Source organism: Malaya genurostris, chromosome 3, assembly GCF_030247185.1.
Source record: "Malaya genurostris strain Urasoe2022 chromosome 3, Malgen_1.1, whole genome shotgun sequence".
NCBI classification, from domain to species: Eukaryota; Metazoa; Arthropoda; class Insecta; order Diptera; family Culicidae; genus Malaya; species Malaya genurostris.
In genome coordinates this window covers 201958062-201981988 of record NC_080572.1, presented here as the reverse complement: position 1 = coordinate 201981988, position 23927 = coordinate 201958062, and the positions used below count along the sequence as shown (strand labels likewise).

At 36.9% G+C, this 23927-nt stretch overlaps 1 protein-coding gene across 1 annotated transcript in view; it reads left to right on the top strand.

Annotated features, from left to right (window-relative positions):
• LOC131434416 (polypeptide N-acetylgalactosaminyltransferase 1) overlaps nucleotides 1-21018 on the top strand; it is a 64155-nt gene extending 43137 nt beyond the window's left edge. The window contains exons 2-5 of the mRNA XM_058601097.1: nucleotides 7241-7454; nucleotides 7524-7834; nucleotides 7905-8010; nucleotides 8068-21018. Coding sequence (XP_058457080.1) covers nucleotides 7241-7454; nucleotides 7524-7834; nucleotides 7905-8010; nucleotides 8068-8589 — 1153 coding nt within the window. The 3' untranslated portion in view covers nucleotides 8590-21018. The remainder of the gene's footprint in view (nucleotides 1-7240; nucleotides 7455-7523; nucleotides 7835-7904; nucleotides 8011-8067) is intronic.
• The last annotated feature ends 2909 nt before the right edge of the window (nucleotides 21019-23927 follow it).

The following is a 23927-nucleotide window of genomic DNA, read 5'->3' as shown; positions in this document are numbered from 1 at the left end:
AATCATCGATGTAAACATGCTCTCGTTGTTAAACAAAAGTAAAGTCTTGGCATTATCACATTCCTTTTGTGGAATTTGGCTTTTCAAGTTCAACAGATTTCGCAGTCGATTTTTAGCGTTCTGAATCATTACATGGCTTGATACCTACGATCCTACTGACACAAAGAATCCTTCCAGGTCGGAGCTCGAACATACGACACAACTGGCTTGTAAGATCAACGCACTATGCATTGAACCGCCAACCCGGGTCCGTTGGTGAACCGAAAAACCGGGTTTTTTCACTTGAGAAAAATCTAGATTTTCTTAAAACATTCGACTCGTAACTGTCGGATGCGGTTGACAATCATGTAGTAATAATATTTTATCAGGATCCGACTTCCGGTTGTGGTTTTATAGGATGATAAAAGTATAAAATTTCAAGTAAACATCAAATTGAACATCTAGAGCGATTGCTTGGAAAAGATGATGTCATCAAAATATATAGCGAGGAGGGTGTAGCAAATTTTTGACGATCAACGTCAAGTCTTTACAAGCACAGAAACTTTTTGCATCTTTTTGAGGTTACTAGGATGGTATAAATAGAGAAAAAGGATTTTAAATACCTTTCTAGCAAAAGGGATCAAAGATAAAAGTAAACCGATTTGACAAGAATATGGTGAAAATTATGATTATTATAAGATCTGAAATGGCATACTGACCGTGCGCAGTTTGAGCATGTACGGAGTTTTTGTTCAATCGGGTTGCCTTTTAAATTTCAGACTATTTCAATTGACAGGACGATTTTAAGAATCTTTTGGCAGTCTATACAATTCCGTGCAACGCTGGGCAACTCAGCTAGTAATCGAATACAATTTTCAATCGCCCTTGTCAGAATAAATTCAGCAGCTGGAAGCAGTGTTGGTGATTGCCGAAAATTTGGCAGAAAGCCGCTCGATATTTCTCTACATTGTAAACAACATTTTGAATCTGGTAGAAGATGCTACAAGAACTCGCTGCCTCTCAATCAGTGCGGTAAAATTTCATTTTCAATCGAATAATATAAGATGAAAATGAAATTTATGGCCGCTGACAGTCAGCATATCCCTACTAATTCATTTGACTTTTGCTGCCATTTTCAAGTGAAGCTCCCGGAATTCACCGTCAGTTGAATAATCGTACCTAGTCATTTGAAGTTTTGCTTGCTCGGTTTCGACTGCCAAGTAGTCTACCTGCTTCAATGCCTTCGCTCCTGGTAGTAAACAAATTCGAACGAATAGAATTATAAATGGAGTAAAGTATTAAAAATGAAAACTTAAGGAGGAAACAATTAATTTATGTGTATTCTTTGATTGATATTTCAGCTATCTGGTTTGTCTTTCATCTATTATCTCGAACCAATTCGAATGTTTACACGAACCTCATTTGAAGGCCGCTCTCACACTATTGAAAGAGATATTTTGTCATTTCAAGAGATCAACTGACGGTGGTTAAACTGAGCCTTGATTGAAGAGAAACGAGTGATGAACTGAATGCTGCTCGTTCGGGCCTTCAGCAAACATTGTGTGTGTCAGAGAGTGAAGTTTACTGCATTAGAGAGATCGTCAATGTAGGGATGGTACTCGGAAGGTAAAGTATCGATACCTAGGGTATCGGGATACCAAAATTTTGGGTATCGATACATGGTATCAAAAGGCAATAAAGTATCGATACCTGTAAGTATCAATTGATACTTGAGCAGCAGCAGGTTTTTCCATACATTTGTTGTGAAACTAGTATACGCATATTTCTTGCCACATAGATTGCACCTCGCCTTTCTTGACTTTTGGTCCACTTCAAAGAATTTCACATTTCACTTATTTTCTCAAAAAATTTCATATCATAACCTTTATGTCGATACACGGATACTACACTAAAAGCCAATTCCTATTGAACATGTAGGAGTTTCGTTGGTTTGTGCAAAAGCACATATTCTTTTTCTTCGGCTCGTCAGTGTTAATTTTGCGATTTAAATTGAACTACTATTATTATCACCACGGGACCAGAGACGGACGGAACCGAAGCACCAGGCTCGCGCATGTATTGGTATGACGTGGACTAGCGCTCGTTGTAATTCGTACTCGACAATCTCGCGTCGTCCCACAGGCGCAAATATGTGTGAAATATTGCAATGTTTGAATCCTCTGAGAGTATGGCCTTTATGTGCTTGTTTTGTTGATGGTTTTCGCTCAGTTCACTTTCTTTCAGTGCAAGAAGCGAGATTGTCGAGAACAAATTTCAACAATGGCTAGTCTACGTCATACTAATCCATGCATGAGTCTGGCGCTTCATCAAATCCGAAGAAAAAAAAAGTTCAATTGGGGACGGGTATAGCGGGATGGGTTAGTCGATGCCTTTCACGCAGCCCACCTGGGTTCGATTCCCAACCCTGAACATAGTCTTAGAAAGTTTTTATGGCCCGAAGAGGCGAATGACCTCAAGGTTAAAGCCTCTGTAATTGAAACAAAAAATTACGTTGTAATGGGAATTGACATTAATCCGTTGCGATACTATAAGTATCGAGACCAAAAGTATCGATACTAACAGTATCGCTCTGATGCTATATCGATACCAAAAATACTCGATTCTTGAAAAAAAGTATCGATACCTCAAAGTATCGACTCGGTATCGGACATCCCTACGTCAATGTGTTCCGCATTCAGTTTCAATTAAATTGAATGAAATTTTACAGCACTGCTCTCAATACATGAATCGTGAGAGAGTTTTTCTCCATTTCTTCGCACCACTTTATACTCTGAGTATTTCACGGCCCTTAACGAAATATATGCAATCTGGCAACGATCGGCGTTGTATGGAATAATTTACCAAGAGAGAATCGCAAGTTGACAATTATCGCAGTAAATCGAATCTTTGTTGCTTCATAGCGAATCCCCACAGCAGATTGCTAACCCGTGATGTTCAGACGGGTCATCGAGAGAAATTCGCTCTTACACTGGTATCCATTCTACGTTAATAAACCACGCCGGTTTTTTGTTGCTGCGATGATAGTCGTGTCTCTTCGATGGCACTGATCGGATCGTATGAAGAGTTGGTAGAGAGCGTTTTTTGATACGATAAAAGCCATCCTCGGTTAGAAGTTTTATATGGGCGAATAGTTAATAGAACTAAAACTGGAACAACCGTATCTCCACGAACCGTTTTAGTTTTATTTATTCGAACAGTTCTACTGTCAACTAGTATACGCTGCCGTTCTATTTCTTGTATTTTTGAAACATTTTATAATTTCCAGATTTAAATTTTAAAACTGACATAAATTATGCATCTAGAACTGGAACCCTGAAACATGCCCTCAGGGTTATCAATCTATCGTCTATCAGATATCCTTATTCGTACGTCAGTAGAGTTTTCTAACGCTCCTAAAATGCATGCTTTAAAGTTGCCTGCGCATTTAACACAACCACAGTAACTAATGGAAAAAAGTACACCCGTTTTTCACTAGAGGTGCTGTTAGTGTCACCGTACAGTGGGAAATCTATGTTTATTTGATTTATGATTGTACACAAAATATCTGTAAACGCAACCAGAGAAAATCGTTCATAATCACGAACCATTTGATCAGTTACACCCAAAAAAAATTTTAATTTTACAGGTGACTTAATCTCTCATACGATGCCGTTCATGAACACCGAATTTGTCAAATGACAGACAATTTAATTTATAATGACTTAATTTTCGATTAGCATGAATTTTACAACTTAATTTTTTTACGACTGTAACATGCATTCTGTTAGCAGATGCGACTGTATGCATTTGAATGCATCTTTTACCAGCCGAGCAGATGTGTGCTTCAGCTCAGTCAATTAACAAACGTACTTTGTGATCCAATGATTCTCGATTCAAGTCGCGGCGGTCGCTATCAGGATTCACTTTTTTTATTTCAGTAAATTTCATATCATGGAATTTAAGACACAATATTGAATGTTCGTCCATGTAAATTTGCGCGAACGGCGACGCTTCATTTCTGTGCATCTAATAAGATGTAAAATCACAGAGTTTTTTTTTCGATGAGTGTAGATAACGAGGAAAACAGATGGGAAAAAGACTGACGAGTTCAACTTTTTAATGGTACAAATCAAATTTAAAAGCTCAAGGCGGCTCTATATCACAAAAAAACTAGAACGTGAAAATATGTTATGAATAAAACAGCGAAAAATGAAAATTTATTATATTTTTATAAATTTGTGGCACCCTAGTGATCATAGGTCAATATCTGAAATGATTATAGGGATTAAAAAAATCGTATTGTCGATTACGTCACTAATCGCACAAGTGATATCTCCGAAACACAGCCCAAAATTATTGTTACCCGGTACAAGAAAATTGAAATCCATATACAAGAAAATTGAGCAGTAATGACTTTCGACGTTTACGTCACTTAACAGATCGGCTGAAAAGTTCGTATCGTTTCTATGAGAGGGCGCCACTAGAATTAAATCTATACCATTTTCAGTTAGTATCAACCTTCAAAAGATACGTGAATAAATTTGACAGCTGTCTGATTATTAGTTTGTGAGATATTGCATTTTGAGTTAAGCTACTTTTGTTATTGTGAAAAAAATGGAAAAAAAGGAATTTCGTGTGTTGATGAAACACTACTTTTTGATGAAAAAAAGTGCCGCCGATACCAAAGAATGGCTTGATGAGTGTTATCCAGACTCTGCACCGGGCGAAGCAACAATTTGTAAGTGGTTTGCAAAATTTCGTACTGGTCATATGAGCACCGAAGACGATGAACGCAGTGGACGTCCAAAAGAGGCTGTTACCGATGAAAACGTGAAAAAAATCCACAAAATGATTTTCAATGACCGTAAAGTGAAGTTGATCGAGATAGCTGACACCCTAAAGATATCAAAGGAACGTGTTGGACATATTATTCACGAATATTTGGATATGTGAAAGCTTTGTGCAAAATGGGTGCCGCGTGAGCTCACAATCAATCAAAAAAACAACGAAAAACGAATTGGGCTTCGAATTGCTCCCTCATCCACCGTATTCTCCAGATTTGGCCCCCAGTGACTTTTTCCTGTTCTCAGACCTCAAGAGAATGCTCGCTGGTAAAAAATTTAGAAGCAATGAAGAGGTAATCGCTGAAACTGAGGCCTATTTTGAGGCAAATGACAAATCGTACTACAAAAATGGTATCGAAAAGTTGGAAGATCGCTATAATCGCTGTATCGCCTCTGATGGCAATTATGTTGAATAATAAAAACGAATTTTGGCAAGAAAATGTGTGTTTCTATTAAACGATACGAACTTTTCAGCCGAACTGTTATGCTATTATATCACCGGAACGGTAAGTGACAGCCTTTTGAACTTCAAACCTGTTTAATTAACCAATCGCAGTTTCCAAACGAGCCTAACTTTTTTTGAAATCGGTTCTGCCATCACGAAAACATTGATTAGAGAAAAAAAGCACGTTCAGTTGGTTACATCACTTATATATAACGCTCGTGTGTATTTTTTTTTAACAAAAAACAGTACATTTGAGGCAAAAATAAAAAATACAGTACAAAGACTTTGAAAACACAGTACATTTCACTGTACGCATTATTCTTATCAATAGTGAATAAAAAACAAAAGCGAATAGCTATCGGATGATTTATTTTAATAATTTCAACAGTTCTTTATTATTTCCTTTTTTCGAGGAATTTTTTAGTTCACTATAAACTTAAAAAAATGCATGAATTAATCAACAAACATATTTTGCAAAAAAATCTACTTTTGTTTTTAAAATTCCTTCTATTTGGTGGTGATAATTTTCCTTTATTTTAAATCAACAAAATTCATGATGATTATTTTTTAAATCAGATGACTTATTGTCATAATCTCAATAGTTTTTTTTTATTATTTTTTTAGGTTATTTTTTAGTTCAATACAAATTTTATAAAAATACACCATTTAATCATCAATCGAATATTTTTGACGATGATTTTGAATTAGTGTGTTCTCCCTTTCTGGTGATGACAATTTTCGTTTGTTTTGAATAAAAAAATTGGTGAAATTGTTGTTACGCGCTCTGAAAATGAATGAATAATCCAAAAACCAAAATGAAGGGAAAATAACGAGATAAACCCATTTGTTATTTGAATGTATTTATATTCGTTACACGTTGTTACTGTTCTTTCTGACGTTTTATATTGCGGAAAATCGAAATTCGATGCGTTAAAGATATAAAATTCTGCAATAATTTTCTAATATAAAAATACAGTACATTTTAATGGGAAAACTTAATTAACATTATATCTTCGAAACCAGAAATCACAGCCACTTGATCTTCGAACTCGATCACTGACTTACTAGCAAATTTCAAACGAGTCTATGTTTAATAAAATCGGCTCAGCCATCTCTGAGAAAATAGAGAATTTGAACCTCGAACTTAATCAATGACCCAATAGTAGCATTCAAACGAATCTAAGTTTGTTGAAATCGGCTCAGGCAGCTCGAGAAAATTGAATGCGAAAAAACTTCGTTGAAAGGTTCACGCACACAAACATTTTCCTATCTCGTCGACCTGGTCGAATGATATACAGGGTTTTCCATCTTTTATGTCGGTATGTAAACATTGAATAATTTTTAGAAAAACAATCGATTTCTATGTAGGTATTTTTATTCAGAAGGTTTTTTCATTTCATGTAAACTTATTTGTATTTATACGAAATATTTATTTAGAAATAGTTCTTTGAGAACTTTTATTGCCCTGAAAAGGACCTTTTTGATTTGGTTATCAAAGGTGTATATCACAAACGGTCCAGTCGCTGATGTGCACCTTGCGCAAACTTCTCTACGGCAATAACCAACCGCACAGAGTGCGATGCTGATACTTATTTTGTGTGAAGGATTTTCTTGAAAGCGAACGCACACGTTGAAGATCGGAATCCCTATGTAAACCGTGAACTTATGTATACGAAACTCCAATCATCTTAAATATTTGCTTTATAAGCTCAAAACGATGCGTAGAAATATTTCCAAGCTGAAAGTGTCATAATATCGAGAGTCAGTTTAAAATTGATTGAGCTATAGAGGTTTCTTCGGTATTTTTAATTCGTACCTCTATATAGGAAACAAAGACGTAGTCCTACGTCACTAAAAATTAATAGTATCTATTTGATACATCTATTTGAAATGTGATAGTGTAACTAACGAAACAACTTTAGATCTATCTTTTCGGCGTTACAAAAACATAAGTTTCTTTCTTCTTTTGCAGAGTTGGTCTAATTCGGGCACGGTTAGCCGGTGCACGATTCGCGAAAGCGGATGTGTTGGTTTTCCTGGACGCACACTGCGAGTGTATGTCTCAGTGGCTGGAGCCACTGCTGGAACGGATCAAGGAATCAAGAACCAGCGTGTTGGTACCGATTATCGATGTGATAGAAGCGAAAAACTTCTACTACAGTACGAACGGGGTAACTGATTTTCAGGTGAATTTTGGATAGTTAGTTAAACAGTAACCTAGAAGCAAATTCCGAAAACTACGTTTCCATGTACAGATTGGTGGCTTCACCTGGGACGGTCACTTCGATTGGCATGACGTAACCCAACGAGAAAAGGAACGACAGAAACGAGAATGTTCCGAGAAGGATCTGGCTATCTGTCCTACTTTTAGTCCAACGATGGCCGGAGGATTATTTGCTATCTCACGGGATTACTTCTGGGAGATCGGAAGCTACGATGAGCAGATGGACGGCTGGGGAGGCGAAAATCTGGAAATGTCCTTCCGAGTGTGGCAATGCGGGGGTACACTGGAAACGATACCCTGTTCCCGAATAGGACATATCTTCCGAGATTTCCATCCTTACTCGTAAGTAGCCGAGCTCAAAGTATGATATAAAAAAATCTTTATTCTCTAATAACCTTGAAATATTTTATAGATTCCCGAATGATCGTGATACCCATGGGATCAATACAGTTCGAATGGCCGTGGTCTGGATGGATGACTACATAGATTTATTATTTTTAAATAGGCCAGACTTGAAAGTAAGCCGGATTATGTCGTATCGTGTGTTGTAAATTCGATTGAAATTCTCGTTCTAGGATCACCCCGAAGTTGGAGACGTAACCCATCGAAGAGTGTTACGAGAAAAGCTCCGATGTAAGAGCTTTGATTGGTACATGAAAAATGTGTATCCGGAAAAGTTCATTCCTACTAGAAATGTGCGAGCCTATGGTAGAGTATCGTCACTGGCAGAAAACCTTTGTCTAGATACTCTCCAACAGAATGCCGATAAACCATGGAATCTCGGCATCTACACGTGTTTCCGCACTGAAGTGTCCGCTTCGCAGTTAATGTCTCTGACGAAGCGAGGCGTTCTGCGAACCGAGCGAAGTTGTGCGACCGTGCAGGACAACAAGTCCGATAACAGGTATGTAGTAATGATTCCTTGTGTCGACGACGAGGATATTGATGATACGTGGCAGATCACCGAAAATCAGCAGCTAATGCACGTGCCATCGGGACTGTGTCTGGACAGTAGTGATTTATCCACGAAAAGTTATGTCCACGTAACACCCTGTCTGCCGAGGGTTCGCACACAAAAGTGGGAATTCCAGCGTTAGAACATAGTCAGCCTACGTGGTAAACTAGGGGAGAGATTACAATGGGTCTGTAAATTTAGAAAAGCGGGACAAAGATTACCTCGCTTGCAGAGAGCGTCTGTGAGCACGTGTACTAAAAGATGTTTTATGATCAAGGGACACTGATCTTCTGTAATTATGTCTTTGACGCAATATTGTATCATAAAACAAGCTAGTTTAGCTAGGCATTAGTTAATGGAACAAAGGAATCGTGATCCTAAGAAGAAAAAAAACAACAAAAAACTGCGAGGGTATTTTAAGCGTTGAACTGAAAATGAAACCTTCTTCATTCCCTCCTCTTTTAATGAAGTGACATATTAAGAATATAAAAAATATAGATAAAATACAAAATCGTAAAAGAAAATTTAAGCATCTTTGAGTTCTGAAATTCAGAGTGAACGAGATAATAAAAAAAAACTAATGTGATAATAACGGCAAAGCATAACAAATATGAGTGAAAGTATGAATGTCTGACAATCGGAAGAAATATTGCCGTTGAGCTGACTACAGTCGAACAGCAGCCATCTACTATTCCCATCGCACGCCTGTAGTCAAAAGTAACAAGATTTTGGAACTGTTGTTGCATCTCGGATCGTATCTTTTTGTGTCTATCTAAAGCTTATTTCAGCTGTTTTTTTTTCGAGGAAGGGCGAATCTTACATAAGTAAACAAATCGACTATCTCTTTGCTAACAATAAATGGTAAAAAATCCTACAATTTAGCCCGAATTATACAAAAATCTCAACCTTAGCAATACAAAGAACTATTAGAGGCGAAACTGTTATTGCAGTTGTTTAATTAAATTTCGACCTCCGTGTTCCATGCCAATATTCAGGGCGATACCTCAAATGATATAAAGGGAAGGTGGAACTATTTATTTTCGTTATTTTAGATGGTTCCCGAACTTTTTACTACTGTTAATAGTTATTGAGACGATAAAATTACCCGTTGATCTGTCTTAGCCGCGGAAACCAACCAATTTCACGAAAAATGTGCAAGGGCGTAACTTCATTATTCACATTGATAGCATGTTGGTAAACAAATCGAAAAAGTGCGAATCTCTTTCTATGTTGATTTATTCAGTTGATATAGAAGAAAAATGAAATAAAATGCATAACCTTTAAAGATAAACCAACAGTTCATCGACTTTTCCCAAATTGATCTGAGAATATATGATAATTTCTGAATAGGATTTGAAACCAAAGTAATTCTTCGATGTTTTTCTTCATTTGCTGTCAATGTTAGTTTCTCCCTCCTTTGAAAACCATTTGTATTCTGTAATTGATATTTCAGATATCTGGTTTGTCTTTCATCTATTATCTCGAACCAATTCGAATGTTTACATGAACCTCATTTGAAGGCCGCTCACACACTATTGAAAGAGATATTTTGTCCACTTTTTTTTATTTATGACTTCTGGTCAGTCAGTAATTTTTTACTTTTTTCGGTTTTTAACGATATCAAACTAACTAGAGATTATGAGAGGAGAAAGAATATGAAATTATAGAGCCATAGTACTCAAGGAAGAGCAAGGATGTCAAGATAAAGTGCGGAAAAGTGAGACATGACAAGGGTCATTTTAAGTAAGCAGAAGGCTTCTCGTATTAAACCTTTACCTTCTACCAGAGGAGTCGAACTTAGGCATCTTAGCGATACGAGTCATCCGAGTCTCTGATAAAAAAGTAGAAAAGTAAAAAATATTTGATGGGATTCCATCACACACAGCGATGAATGGAGCGCTGTCCGTGCGCCGCCTGCACCCTGAGACGCTTAGCCATACGCTACAACTCCAGGCATTCAAGCAATAGTTTCGGACAAATCTTCCATTCCGGTGTTATAACTAACTATATAGAGATGAGAAAATATCAACACAATGAAACACATTATGTGAGAAACCGTCGTGGGCAGAATGTGACAACTTCTCGTAGTTTTACTTTTGCCGGTTCGGATAGTAAATGGCAAACGACCTTTGACTTTACTTTCTGACATATCAGAGACTCGGATGACTCGTATCGCCAAGATGCCTAAGCTCGACTCCTCTGGTAGAAGGTAAAAGTTTAGATACGAGAAGCCTTCTGCTTACTTAAAATGACCCTTATCACGTCTCACTTTCCGCACTTTATCTTCACATCCTTGCTCTTCCTTGAGTACTATGGCTCTATAATTTCATATTCTTTCTCCTCTCATAATCTCTAGTTAGTTTGATATCGTTAAAAACCGAAAAAAGATATATTTTGTTACTTCAAGAGATCTACTGACGATGGTTGAACTGAGTTTTGATTTGAAGAGAATCAATTGAAGAGTCTAATGCTGCCCGTTATTATTTTTACGTTTCGACTTTGACTGATCAGTGCAGAGCAGTTCAAATTGAACTGCTTAGTGCTAAACTCGGCAGTTCAATTTGAACCGCTAAGCAATATAAATTGATTGCTGACGGACATGATTCGCTCAAAATGTAATTTGATTTGATTGATAAGCAGTGATAGTGACATTCATCAAACCCATCGTGATGATTTTGGGCACCATGATAAATGAGGTGTTGGTGATGTCATCATCGTTTATTAGCAGCTTTAGTCACGCATGGGTCTGTTTCTATACTGCTATTCTGGTACCATTTCAATATCGTCATTATCTGTCGAGCGTCGCACTGGAAGCTTATTCATTTTAATTCACTTTTATGCCTTCCTCATAAAGAAAGGTTATGCAAACCGGCTTTTCAACCGAGGTCCGGAGCACCGAATGTCATATTCCGGAGATGAATGAACCGATTTTCACAAACTTAGACTCAAATGAAAGGTCTTATGGTCCCATAGTCTGCTATTGAATATCATCCCGATTCGACATCCGGTTCCGGAGATACAGGGTAATATGCATCTAAAAAATGGCAAAAACATGCACTGGCTGAACCGATTTTCACAAGCTGTAGGTTTCATTCAAAAATGAAACCATACGTCATACGCTTTCATACGGAATTTCTGAATTTGTTACGGATTCTGCTTCCGGTTCTGAAACTACAAGGTGTTTTGATTTCTAGATTTTGCTAGCTTACGTCTAAACAGACCTTTATGTTTCTATTCAATCAACAGGTTTTTCCTTTTTCATTGAAAAAGGTTATGCAGACACTGTGAAACCGGATTCTCGAGCCGAGGTCGAGTGTGATACGCCATTCGCGGCAGTTCGTCTATATAAGCAAATGTCAAGGTGTGTATATTTGTGTGTATATGGAGTTTGCTTTTCAATATCCTCAAATGAACGATTACAATTATTATGTTGCTTACGAACCAAGAAAACGTGATTATATTAGAAATAAATACAAAGCTTCTTTTCTAATGACAGATTTTATATTTGCGTCTGTCGTATTGATATGAAATTAACAGGGAAGGTGATATGTAGCCGAATAGGCCGAGTTAATAAGGCCAAATTTTCATGTTAATTGCAAGTAAATAGCTAAAGTAAACATTAACAGGAGGTTACAATGAGATGCGCACTATTACCCACCTTTCCCCTATGAGACATTCTTTTACAAGTCGTACACTGCCGTTCTACGCATATTTGTCGCATATACATAGGAGATCCTATAGAATATGGGGCACTTATTCGTGGAGCGACAGTACACCAAAAACAAGTTTACATTTTAAATTCGTCTAAATTTTTTTCGGCTTCTATATAATAAATTATTAGACACGTATATCCTCATTTTTGATACAAAATTTTTCTTCGTTGTTATAATTTTTCAAAGTTTCTATGAATTCTGATAAAATTTTAAAAGGTTCTGCTGTTTCATGCCCAAATGAACTTTCATTTATTCATAAAACTTTTATTTCGGCTCATTCGCTCTTCGGCTTAACGTAGCCGTTTAACAAAAAAAATTTGTTATGTATGGATCTTGTTGTCAACTTTTTTTATTGGCGGAGAGACGTTTTCATTGCTATCCAGCGAATGAAGGAGGAACAGTGGTTCGCTAGTCACGCTCCTGTCCATTGGTTCGGTGTCACTGTTGTTGGCGAAATCATAGTTATTTCTTACATTTGTCCAAGCGTTGGGTGCGATGTTAGTTGTAATTGGGGTACCTCGTCCTACATAGGGTACAACTGATTTCATTGAGAAGTAAGCTTCCTTGTTGTTGATGGCTGTCGCCGATGTACTGGAGTTATTTTGGGTTGGTGTGGAGCGCTGTTGTCCTTGTTCAGTTTTTCACATGGCTTGTCGGTGAACAGCTTTTTGGCAACGTTGCCATCTGATTGTCATAGGTAACAAATGATTTGCACGGAATTCTTGTTTCTTGACCGAAATTTACATAAGAAAGTAGAGCCTCCTTCAAGCGTATGCGTAACAAACGGACACCATTTAGAATACCTGGGAAAACGTTCTTTTTTTTCGATGGAAAGAATCTCTCCGTACTAAGACATGTTTTTGCGGATATAAAGATCGTAGACGCTTGAGGGTAGATCATGTACACATGATCATGAATTGAATTGCATCCAACTCTTTATAAAACTGTGTAAGTAAAAGCACACGTCAATATCAAGATGCATTTGCTCCTTAAGCAACCCTCACAGCAAGCGGTTCTATTTTGTTGGTCGTTGAGCGCTTGTTGAATGGCATACTGCACAAAATTTTCGTTCAGTTTGCTGGGTGGGTTTGTTGTTTTTTCTCTTGCAAAAGTAGTGTCAAAATTAGGTGTTATGTTCATATAGAAACATAATTTGCTGTTATTCTACGTGAAATAGAAGAATTTTACAGGTATGTAGTGTTAGTTTTAAAAAAATAAGTTGAAACTTCAGAAATTCTCCAGTCAAACTAGTCGTGGCTAGTCTCCAGTCAAACTAGTTACGTGGCTCTGACTCCTCATATAAAAAATAGCTCTACAATGGACTTCTGTCTGCCGGGTTTGTTGAACGAAAAAAAAAAATGGCATTCGGTTCTACGGTCTGTTTCAAAATCGGCAAGCGAAGGTCTCGTGTTGGTCTCCCGTTGAACGATTGATTGGTCGTTCATTGGACCAATGATCCAACGAAGAACCACCGTTGAACCTTTTTTTTCTAAGAGGGAAACCTTCAAGTTCTCCTATCGAAGGTCAAATTTTGCACTGCCAGAAGTCAACAATAATTGTATTCTTTCGTAGTGGCGGCAGTAGCTTTTGTTCGTTTTGTTCACTCATTTCGAGATCGTTCTATTGTTCACAACACAATACTGTACTTGGTTTCTTCCGTCCCGAACGTAAGCGGTTCTGTTTTATCGACTGACTTATGAGAAAGGATTCATTACATCACTTGGTGGATTAAAAAGGTTTTTAGTACTGCGTCAGGGTTTCAAGAATCCAGCGGAGCTATAATACGAGACCATCATTTGCTCACACTACAGGTTTGTCAGTAAACTGTGCGGATACTAGCATGTGTAAGAGAGACCGGGGCTAAGCCGGACACTTTTTGGAAATTGAAAAAAAGCATTCATTACAACTAGGTTTTTACCCAAGTCATCTATGCCGTTGTGTAGCTTCAACCTTCAGCTACAAATTCCAACTTGTGGTTTGGGAAAATATGCATTGATTTCCGTAAAAGGTCGCAATGACCAAGTGACCAACCCAAAGTCCAAAATTTCAGAAACTGCGGGGCTAAACTGGACACGCATTACACCTAGGGTTTTACTCAGTTTATCTATACAGTTGTGAACCTTCAACTTTCAGCTACAATTTCCAACTTGTGACTAGTTTTTGTATCAAATCACCATGAAGTAACACACCAAAAATGCAACATTTAGGAACCGCGGGACTAAACCGGATTTTGAACACAAAAACGAAGAACGAATACACTGCCCATACTTGCATATCAGTCCCATATGGAAAATCGGCATGTCGAGAAAAAGACCAATAAAATTTTATTTACGAATTTTTTGATTTATTGTCCTACCTAATGCTGAATCATGGTATTATTACATGCTATTCCAATATTACAACAAATGAAATTATTGAAATTTGCACTAATTGGAACTGACATGCGGGTACTTTACATATGGGACAGACATGAGTTGATTTTTTTTCACCTTTTATTGAACAAACCCTTAACTTTTATCACAATTTCTGAAAGTATAAAGACTGTCCCAGAAAGTATGGACGCACTTTGATTTCGCTGTAAATATTTCACAAGTGTTAGATATTCAAATTTTATTCGATATACTGATAATATTACACCACAACAACAGAATATTATTCTCAACATTTGCTACTTAGCCATTGTAGACTAGCTGGCGCACCTTCTTGCGAACGTTCCTCATTAAATTCCGTACAGACTTCTTGGCGACAAGTTTTGACACTTTTTTCCAATCTTTTTCGAACTGTTGAATGGTTTCGGCTGCCGAGACATGTTTTCTAAGATGTGCCTTCGTTAATGCCCAAAATTCCTCAATTGGTCGAAGTTTTGGGCAATTTGGTGGATTCATGTCTTTTGGGACGAAAGTGTTATTTTTGGTAGTATACCATTCTACCGTTGATTTCGAGTAGTGGCAAGAAGCAAGATCTGGCCAGAAGACAACAGGATCCTTGTGGCTTCGAATCATGGGTAAAAGTCGTTTTTGTAAACATTCCTTGATGTATATTTCGCTGTTCATTGAAGCAGTGGTGATGAAGGGTTTCGAAATCTTACCGCAGCTACAAATTGCTTGCAAGACCATAGCTTTCTTACCAAATTTTTCGACTTCAATCGATGTCCCGGACTGGTTTAACACTTGCCCTTCTCACACCGTATAATATTGTGATCCGGCAAGGATTTGTAATCGAGTTTCACGTAGGTTAAGTCGTCCATGATTAAGCGGTTCAAACTTCTAGCAAGAATCGTATTGTACAGCTTTTGAACCCTCGGCCTGATCGATGCTTCTTGTTTCGGACTACGTTTTGGTTGTTTCTGCTTCTGATAGGTTCGAAGATTCAAACGTTCTTTAGCACGAAGAACATTTGACTTCGAAGTGCCCACTTTTTTGGCCACATCCCGAACTGAAACCTCCTTCTTTTGCTCGAACGCCTTCAGTATACGTTTATCCAACTGAGGATTAGCAGGACCTTTTTTTCGGCCCGTTTTCTGTTTATCCTCGAAGGTGTTATCCTCACCGAATTTCCTGATTGCATTTCGCACGGCTTTTCCACTTACTCCTTCCATTTTTGCTATCTTTCTCAGTGACAGTCCGCGTTCTGTGCACCATTTGTACACAATTTTTCGACGTTGTTTTGCTGAAAGTACACGCATTTCGAAACAAACTAATCAAAACGAATAAACAACTGCACAAGTGGTTAGAGAAGAGTGTGAACAACAACAGGACGCAGCCATAAAAATTGGCAGATTCTGAACCATTGCGAAATGGCAGCGGTTTTTGGTTGCGTCCATACGTTCTAGGACAGTCTTTATTGAGGATAGATTTCATTCCTCAAGCTAACTCAAAATTGGTGAAAATCGTTATGCGACTGACATACTAGTATGGGCAGTACAGTGGTGTGCCAAATCTTAAGATAACTTAATGAGCGCAAAATAAATGAAATCGTTTTCGAATGAATTGTCTGTAGGTTTCAAAGTTTGTATGCATAAGATATAATCCTGCTTGCTGGGAATATAGGTATTGTCTCGAAACTTCACTCCCTGCAGTTTCGAATAATTGATGTTGAAACTGATTTTAAAGTCCTTATCGAAGACTATTTGATTGATGAAATTGAATGAATGTTTTAATTTAATTTATAGTAAATCTAGTTTTAATAAATGATGGGCAGTAGAATTGAAATATAGATATCATTAATTAGGTATGTTTGAAAAATCCGTTAAGAATTTCAAATCGAAAATTCTCGGTAAATTTTTCAAAAGGGCGTATAAGCAAGTGACAGTTTCTCTTTAATCACTCTCTCTTTCGATTATTGTGATGTAATTAAAAAGATTTTCTTTGATATCACTATTCTGTTTGAAAGTCGAAAGTTTCGGGTATCATTTCATGCATAGAGTTGAGTGATAAACGTGGAAACCGCTGAGTAATTAATAGAAGAGAGAGTAAACAAAGAGAAACTGTCACTTGCTTATACGCCCTTTTGAAAAATTAACCGAGAATTATGTCTGACTGAATCCTCTGTTTAGCCCCACACAGACAATTCATTTTCGAGACACAATTTTACTTTTATTTTCCACGTAATCGAAAGCACTTTTCACTGGATTCAGCACGAAATAAACATTTGAAAGTAGGGACGACCGGGGTTGGGTGGTCGAGTTTTGCTTTCGGAATTTTTGTACTCTTTCTGGTTTAACTTTTTTATTACCGAAATAAATAGAAATAAAAGAGGCTGTAGCTTTACCGAGTTTGAAAAAAATATTTGAAACACATCAAATGCATCAATGGAAAACGTTTATTAGTGAAAAAAAATAGCATAAGCCATTTTTTTATTATGTACCTTATGATAAAAAAAGAACCGGAATTTTCATTTCAATATTCCCGCGCTTGTCCAATCGGTAAACTTTTATTCTCTCAACGTTGGCAACACTTTTATACACATTTTGTCAAATTTTGACGCATATCGTACGATTAGTTTTTGTTTGGCGTCTATACAAAGAAACAAAATTTTCGTGTGGCGATTTTTATAATTGATGAAAATTTAGAACAACGTGCGTGCATCAAATTTTGTGTTGCAAATGGATTTAAGTGTTCTGAAACGTTGAAAATGTTGAAAATGTTGAAAATGTTGTTACTGAAGAAAACATTGAATCGGCGAAGCAAATCTTGTTGCAAAATCGTTCTGTACCGATTAGAGAGATTGCTGTGTTGTTGGGCATCTCTTATAGATCAGCCGAACACATTTTAACTGATGTTTTGGGTTTGAAACGCGTCGCTTCTCGGCTGGTGCCAAAAAAGCTGAATTTCATTCAAAAACAGCGTCGTGTTGATGTGGCCAAAGAGATGATTTCCAACGCAGATAGTGACCCCACATTCATCGAATGCATCATAACTGGTGATGAGGTGTGGATTTATGAATATGACGTCGAAACCGCACGACAATTGACCGAATGGCGCTTCGAAGGCGAGCCGTTGTTCTAAATTTTCATCCATTATAAAAATCGCCACACGAAAATTTTTCTACTTCTTTGTATAGACGCCAAACAAAAACTAATCGTACGATATGCGTCAAAATTTGACAGAATGTGTATAAAAGTGTTGCCAATTTTGAGAGAATGAAAGTTTACCGATTGGACAAGCGCGGGAATTTTAAAATGAAAATTCCGGTTCTTTTTTGATCATAAGGTATATTAATTTTTCACAATAAAAATCGGGAAAATAGTTATTAACAATCAAATGCGGACCAAAAATGGCCCAACCTACCCCAGATCCGGGGTAGGCAAAGGACATTGCACGATCATCGAATCACAAAGTGCAGTTTGCTCTAAGCTTAAATTACATATCGGTCAACCAACCCCGCAGAAAACTCGGCCAACCTGCCTCAATGAATGTTTTCGAGAACAATCACAATTAACAAAAATAAAAGTAAGGTTATATTGGAAACCGATATGTTCTTTGAATACCCTTTCCAAAGTACCACGTTTTAGGGAATCGAAATATATCTGCGTTACACGTATTACTTTACAAAACAGAAATTTACTTACAAGCGCCGAAAAAACAACACAAAAACTTCTGAAATTGCGTCGGTACGTAGGTGACCTAAATCACTATAGATGTCGCCACCGTTGACAACAAAACGACATTTTAAACTCGTGCTCCTGGTAACTGTCGGTGAGGTATGTTTTAGAATGATCTGCCACATTTTTTTTTTTTTCGTTTCACTGCTTGTGCCAATCATGGCTCTGAACGAGACTTTTGCCACCACTTGGACTATATCAAGAATTATTTCATAAGGATTAGAATCTAATCTTTTCATGATGATAATTATTTATTAGTGCTTTCGTATATATTTCAACAACAAAATACGATGTTAAAAGAATGACCAAACAATACAAAAATTACGAAAATTGTTACCTTGAACAAAACGTCTTAGTAATGTTTTCCTGTGTATGAAAAAAAATAACTGTAGCTAACAAATGAATTCTTATTTCGTTTAATACAAAACGCTGTTTTCATATTGATAGCTTTACGAATTCACATACGTCAACATCACAATTAGACCATAATTATAGAGTATGTATTATGAGTATGATGTCCGCTTGATAGAATGTTGATTGCACACCTTCTCCAAACACCTGCAAAGAATGTTCATTCGAAAGGAAACGGCAATACTTCTTCCGGTTGATGGTTGAACTACAAAGTACTTACGAAGCTTGAGAAATAAAGTTGCCAACACTAAAAACACTAGATAAATAAATGTCCAGCAAACGCCTGACTGTAAAATCTAATCTGTTCTTCAGTTTTGTACATTATCTATTAGTATGTATACTTCTCCATAGTTTATTGTTATCAAAAGTGCCACAAAAATCGCAAGACAACTGAACCATTTGCAGAGTAGATAAGTTCAAACTATTTGTTAATTACCGTCTTTCTTTGTAAATGTTAACGAGCTCCTCTTCGGCAACAATGCAATGCTATCACTCGAAACGAATGCATCACTAGAGTACTACCGACGACACGACCAGGCACTCCGAAGAAAAATCAGCATTAAAACTGTTCGCTAACGATTTACCACCAGTTACCACAAATCTAGCGACCCCTTGTAGATGATAAAAATAATCTTCTCGAGCAACACTGTTTAAGTTGCTATGGACTAATTACCAAGGAACCCCAAAAGAAATAAACATGTTTTGAAAATTAGTGTTAAACTTTGTCCAAATTAAGCAGAAATGCATTTAAATGAACTCGATTTTCGGAATTTAACCGAAACTATGGATGAAACATCATAAATATGCATTTATTGATTAAACTATGTATAAATACTTAGAATCCGAAGTAATCGGATAGGGAGATACAGAATTGTCGTGATGTTAGGATTCATAACAAATGGTCACTAAATTGCCTGCACCCAATTTCATTTGAAGATCTTCCGTAGTTTTATCATACTGTCACTTTCGAGAGCTGTCAAAGAAAGAGCCAAAAACAAAAAACCACTATTCGATCTTACCTTTCCTCCAGTAACGGAGAACTTGCTAAGATGCAGTTTTCTCGCTCTTGTGGCCGGTATATGTATGTATTGAAACAATTACTATTACAGTAGTATCGCCCCGATTGAAATGGACGACAGACACTTCTGAATCAGATCGGTCGTTTGATCGTTTCCCAACGAACGAGGACAATAAACTGCTTCCAGCGATTCATCCGTACACTTCAACTGCTAGCTTTTCTGGGCAATAGGATTCGGTGTAATATGCCGGTGTCAAAATTGTTTTGTGTCGGTTGATTGCGCAGCAGTGTAAACAGTATTTCACCTTGTTGACCACTATTCGAGGATTACTAGTGGAATTCCATAAAGAAATCATTTTACCGTAAGTTATGTAGGTACCGCAGAGCACTAGCCTCGCTCAGCTCGTTGTCGGTCATTTCCATGTCTTCCTCGTTGGTTTGCGCTAACTGTTATCACACAACGGTTTCAAGTCAGCATTGAGTTATGCATCCCAATGTCCCTAAGACCTGAATTTTGCACTTGGCTTTATAAAAGACATAACTCATACTCCTCAATTTTTACATTCCGCTCGAGGCAGGTAAATCCATTAAAATGTTCCGTAATATAATAACCGATCTGAAATTTATTTTGTTTACTTTCATCTTGCCTTCGATATGCAGTAACCAAGGTTATGGTGACTGTTATTCAAAATCAATAATATATCAACTTGTGCTGCCAGTTTAAAAAATTTCACTAGCGTTTTTGATTTGACATTTCCAGTTACTGAGGGGTAGTTAAATTTACGATACAGTTTTGATAGACGAGTGGCAGGTCGTGTCGTCGGTACTACTGTTCAAACTGCATCTACAAATTGTTGAATATAAATTGCTCAAAAACGCCTTGATATTTAACAGCGATATATTTTAAGTTAAATCACACTTTCAATGCCATCATTCTATTAGCTTGAACATAGTCAAACAGGTCAGTACAGTACAGCGTCACTTTTGAGTATAAATATATAATTATCCACTTACAGTTAGTGTTAGAAGCAGAATCTTTTATTTAACCATAACTCAATCTCTATCCTTGAATACAAAATCCGGCACTATGATAAAGTAGGAATATGTCTAACTAACTAAATGAGATGAATAATTCATTTATATTTTTCGAGATTTTTTGTCGCAAATTATAACAGAAAAAAATAAAAACAAACCAATTTTCGGCACTACATAAGCGTGAATACGTGCTTTTATTCAAGTGTTCGAATCTGATAACAAAGCAAACGAGAATGATAACGAGAAACCAGATATTTTTGTTAATGAATTTATTTGTTTAAATCTTTACAACTTACATACGAATTATTGAAAAGAGCAGAAAAGAAATCCTTTATTTTATATTCATTCATTCTTTCCCCGGAGTATCAGGAATCAGAACAAATTGGCTCAGGAATGCGTAGTGGATGAGTTGGAAAACAGCACAAAACAAATCGTTCTGCATGCTGAACGATCTGCGTGTGTTGAAATGCATATTTAATAAAACCTCCAACCATCTCAAAAAGATTTAGAAACTTTATAAAAGCGACACCAATCTGCATTCCCGGAAGAGATCAGAACGATTCGCAATATTTATGAGCAGAAGTAAATTCGGCACCCTATAGGGGATGCCAGACAATTTGCTAAATTCTTTCAGGATCAATACAGCAAGGATTCATTCACACCAGGAAGAACGATAAAACCATTTGACTATGGCTCCTTACCACATTGAGTGGGAAACAATTGAATATCCCTCAATTTTAGCTCCACATACACAGAGTCAACCATGTATGGATAACCGAAAACCCGATTAGGTCGACATAATTGGATTTTGAGACACTTTGTCACAGACTAACAGACAGGACACTCAAATTAAATTCTTCAATCATTTTAACGGTCTTTTCGAATATTCCTTTAGTTGGGACAGTACACGTATATGTCATGATGTCGCCACGTTACCCTATCAAAAACATCCTGTCTGTCATCTAGACTGTGTTTATTTTTTCATTTACCAACAGAGTTGCCATTTATACAGAATTACCTGTAATGTATTGATTCGTATACGTCCATGCGAATTTCATGCAGGATACAGATTTAATACATATTGTCAAAACTATATATATATATAATTGTGCCACTTCTCATCCTCCAACGCAATACAAAATCGAACCCGTTTTGTTACAATATTTACTTGATTCTGGTCTACCGCCTCTTAATTTCGGATGAAAATTACCAACACAATAAAAAATAATCTAGATGAGCAACATTGAGAAAAATAAATGGTTTCCTTCCAACATCGCTAAAAAAGTTAAATATGTTATCAACGTAATCCAATAACTTATTGTGATGATTCATTTTCAAATATTATGATGAAATCAGGCATCCCTGCAAGCAGCTGATCGGTGTTGACAAACGAGGGGAAACCAACTAGTAAAAAAACTTTCACATAACACAAGGGGTGTACCGATAGTAAATAGTTCGCGCAGTACAATATAGGTGGAACTAGTGCATCACGAACAATTATTTTTATAAGAATTTACTCATACTGTCATGTCTGTTAGTCTGTGACTTTGTGTTACCGAATATACTTGAAAAAAAAAATGGGTTGTAAAAGCTCGCTTTCCAACAAAATGAGTCTGCATGCCATACAGTGAACGGAACAATATACCATTTATGTTGGTCATTTTGGCAAGCCGGTAATTTCAACAACAGATTTTTCTGTTCTATTGAAAATTCAGAAAAAGTTATTACATCCATTAATTCAATTCAGATAGTGACAGACCCAGAGCTGATATCTGTTACTATGAACTAGCAAGATTGTTGTACAATATAGATTGGATAGTCCATGTTACTGAGCAGCAGCGATGCCAGATAGTAGTAGTGTCATTTCCGTAGATTGGCATTTTTCTCGGAAGCTCTCACGGTAAAAAGCTTTTTTTTTGCTCGCCAGACAAAACTAGTTTCCGTAGTTCTCCGTTGATAAATTGTAATTTCCGTAGATTTCCGTAGAAAAACTCCAATTTACGTAGATTTTGTCTACGGATCCGTAGATCCGTAGAAAATGTTCGAATCCGTAGATCTACGGAGATTTCCGTAGATCTGACATCACTGCTGAGCAGCTGCCAACGAGACTCTACAAACCACCATGTATTGAGTGTCTGAGAGCCGGTGTGTCAAACCTAAAGTTCTCTCGATATTTCACTCGCCAGGACGTCCATTGATTGCAAAAGCAATTGGCATTATCTTCGTTTCTCCTGACACTACTTGATTACGATATGACTAAATTATAATCGGAAAGCATAAAAATTTAAATATATATTCATATTTATTCCAATAAACTTCAAATCCGATGACTTTTCGCAAAGAATAGTAAACTTTATCAATTAATGTTTATATTGGCACTCTCTTTTATTTTTTACTACAACCACAGACTAACAGACATGACAGTATGAGTAATAAAAAAATAATTTTTCGTGATGTACTAGTTCCACCTATATTGTACTGCGCGAACTATTTACTATCGGTACACCCCTTGTGTTATGTAAAAGTTTTTTTACTAGTAGGTTTCCCCTGGTTTGTCAACACCGATCAGCTGCTTGCAGGGATGCCTGATTCCATCATAATATTTGAAAACGAATCGTCATAATAAATTATTGAATTACGTTGATAATACATTTAACTTTTTTAGCGATGTTGGAAGGTAACCATTTATTTTTCTCAACGTTGTTCATTTAGACTATTTCTGATTGTGTTGGTAATTTTCACCCGAAATTAAGTGGCGGCAGACCAGAAGCAAGTAAATCTTGTAACAAAACGGTCGATTTTGTATTGCGTTGGAGGATGAGAAGTTCGCACAATTCTGTATAAAGTTTTGGCAATATGTATTAAATCTGTATCGACGACACGACCTGCCACTCGTCTATCAAAACTGTATCGCAAATTTAACTACCCCTCAGTAACTGGTAATGTCAAAACGAAATTGCTTGAAAAGACATTAAAACTGGCAACACAGGTCGAAAGCTGTTGATTTTAAATAACAGTCATCCATGGCTACGTATGTTGTTTAATTGCAACATATAAATAATCTCCAAACGGCAACAAGATGTGATTCCTGCGAACCGGTTGGTTACTACCGAACTTAGACGTACTTCGCAATCAATTTTTCAATAGGTCTTAACATCAAGTGACTGTTCCGCTGTTTACTTTCACTTCCGATTAGTGTG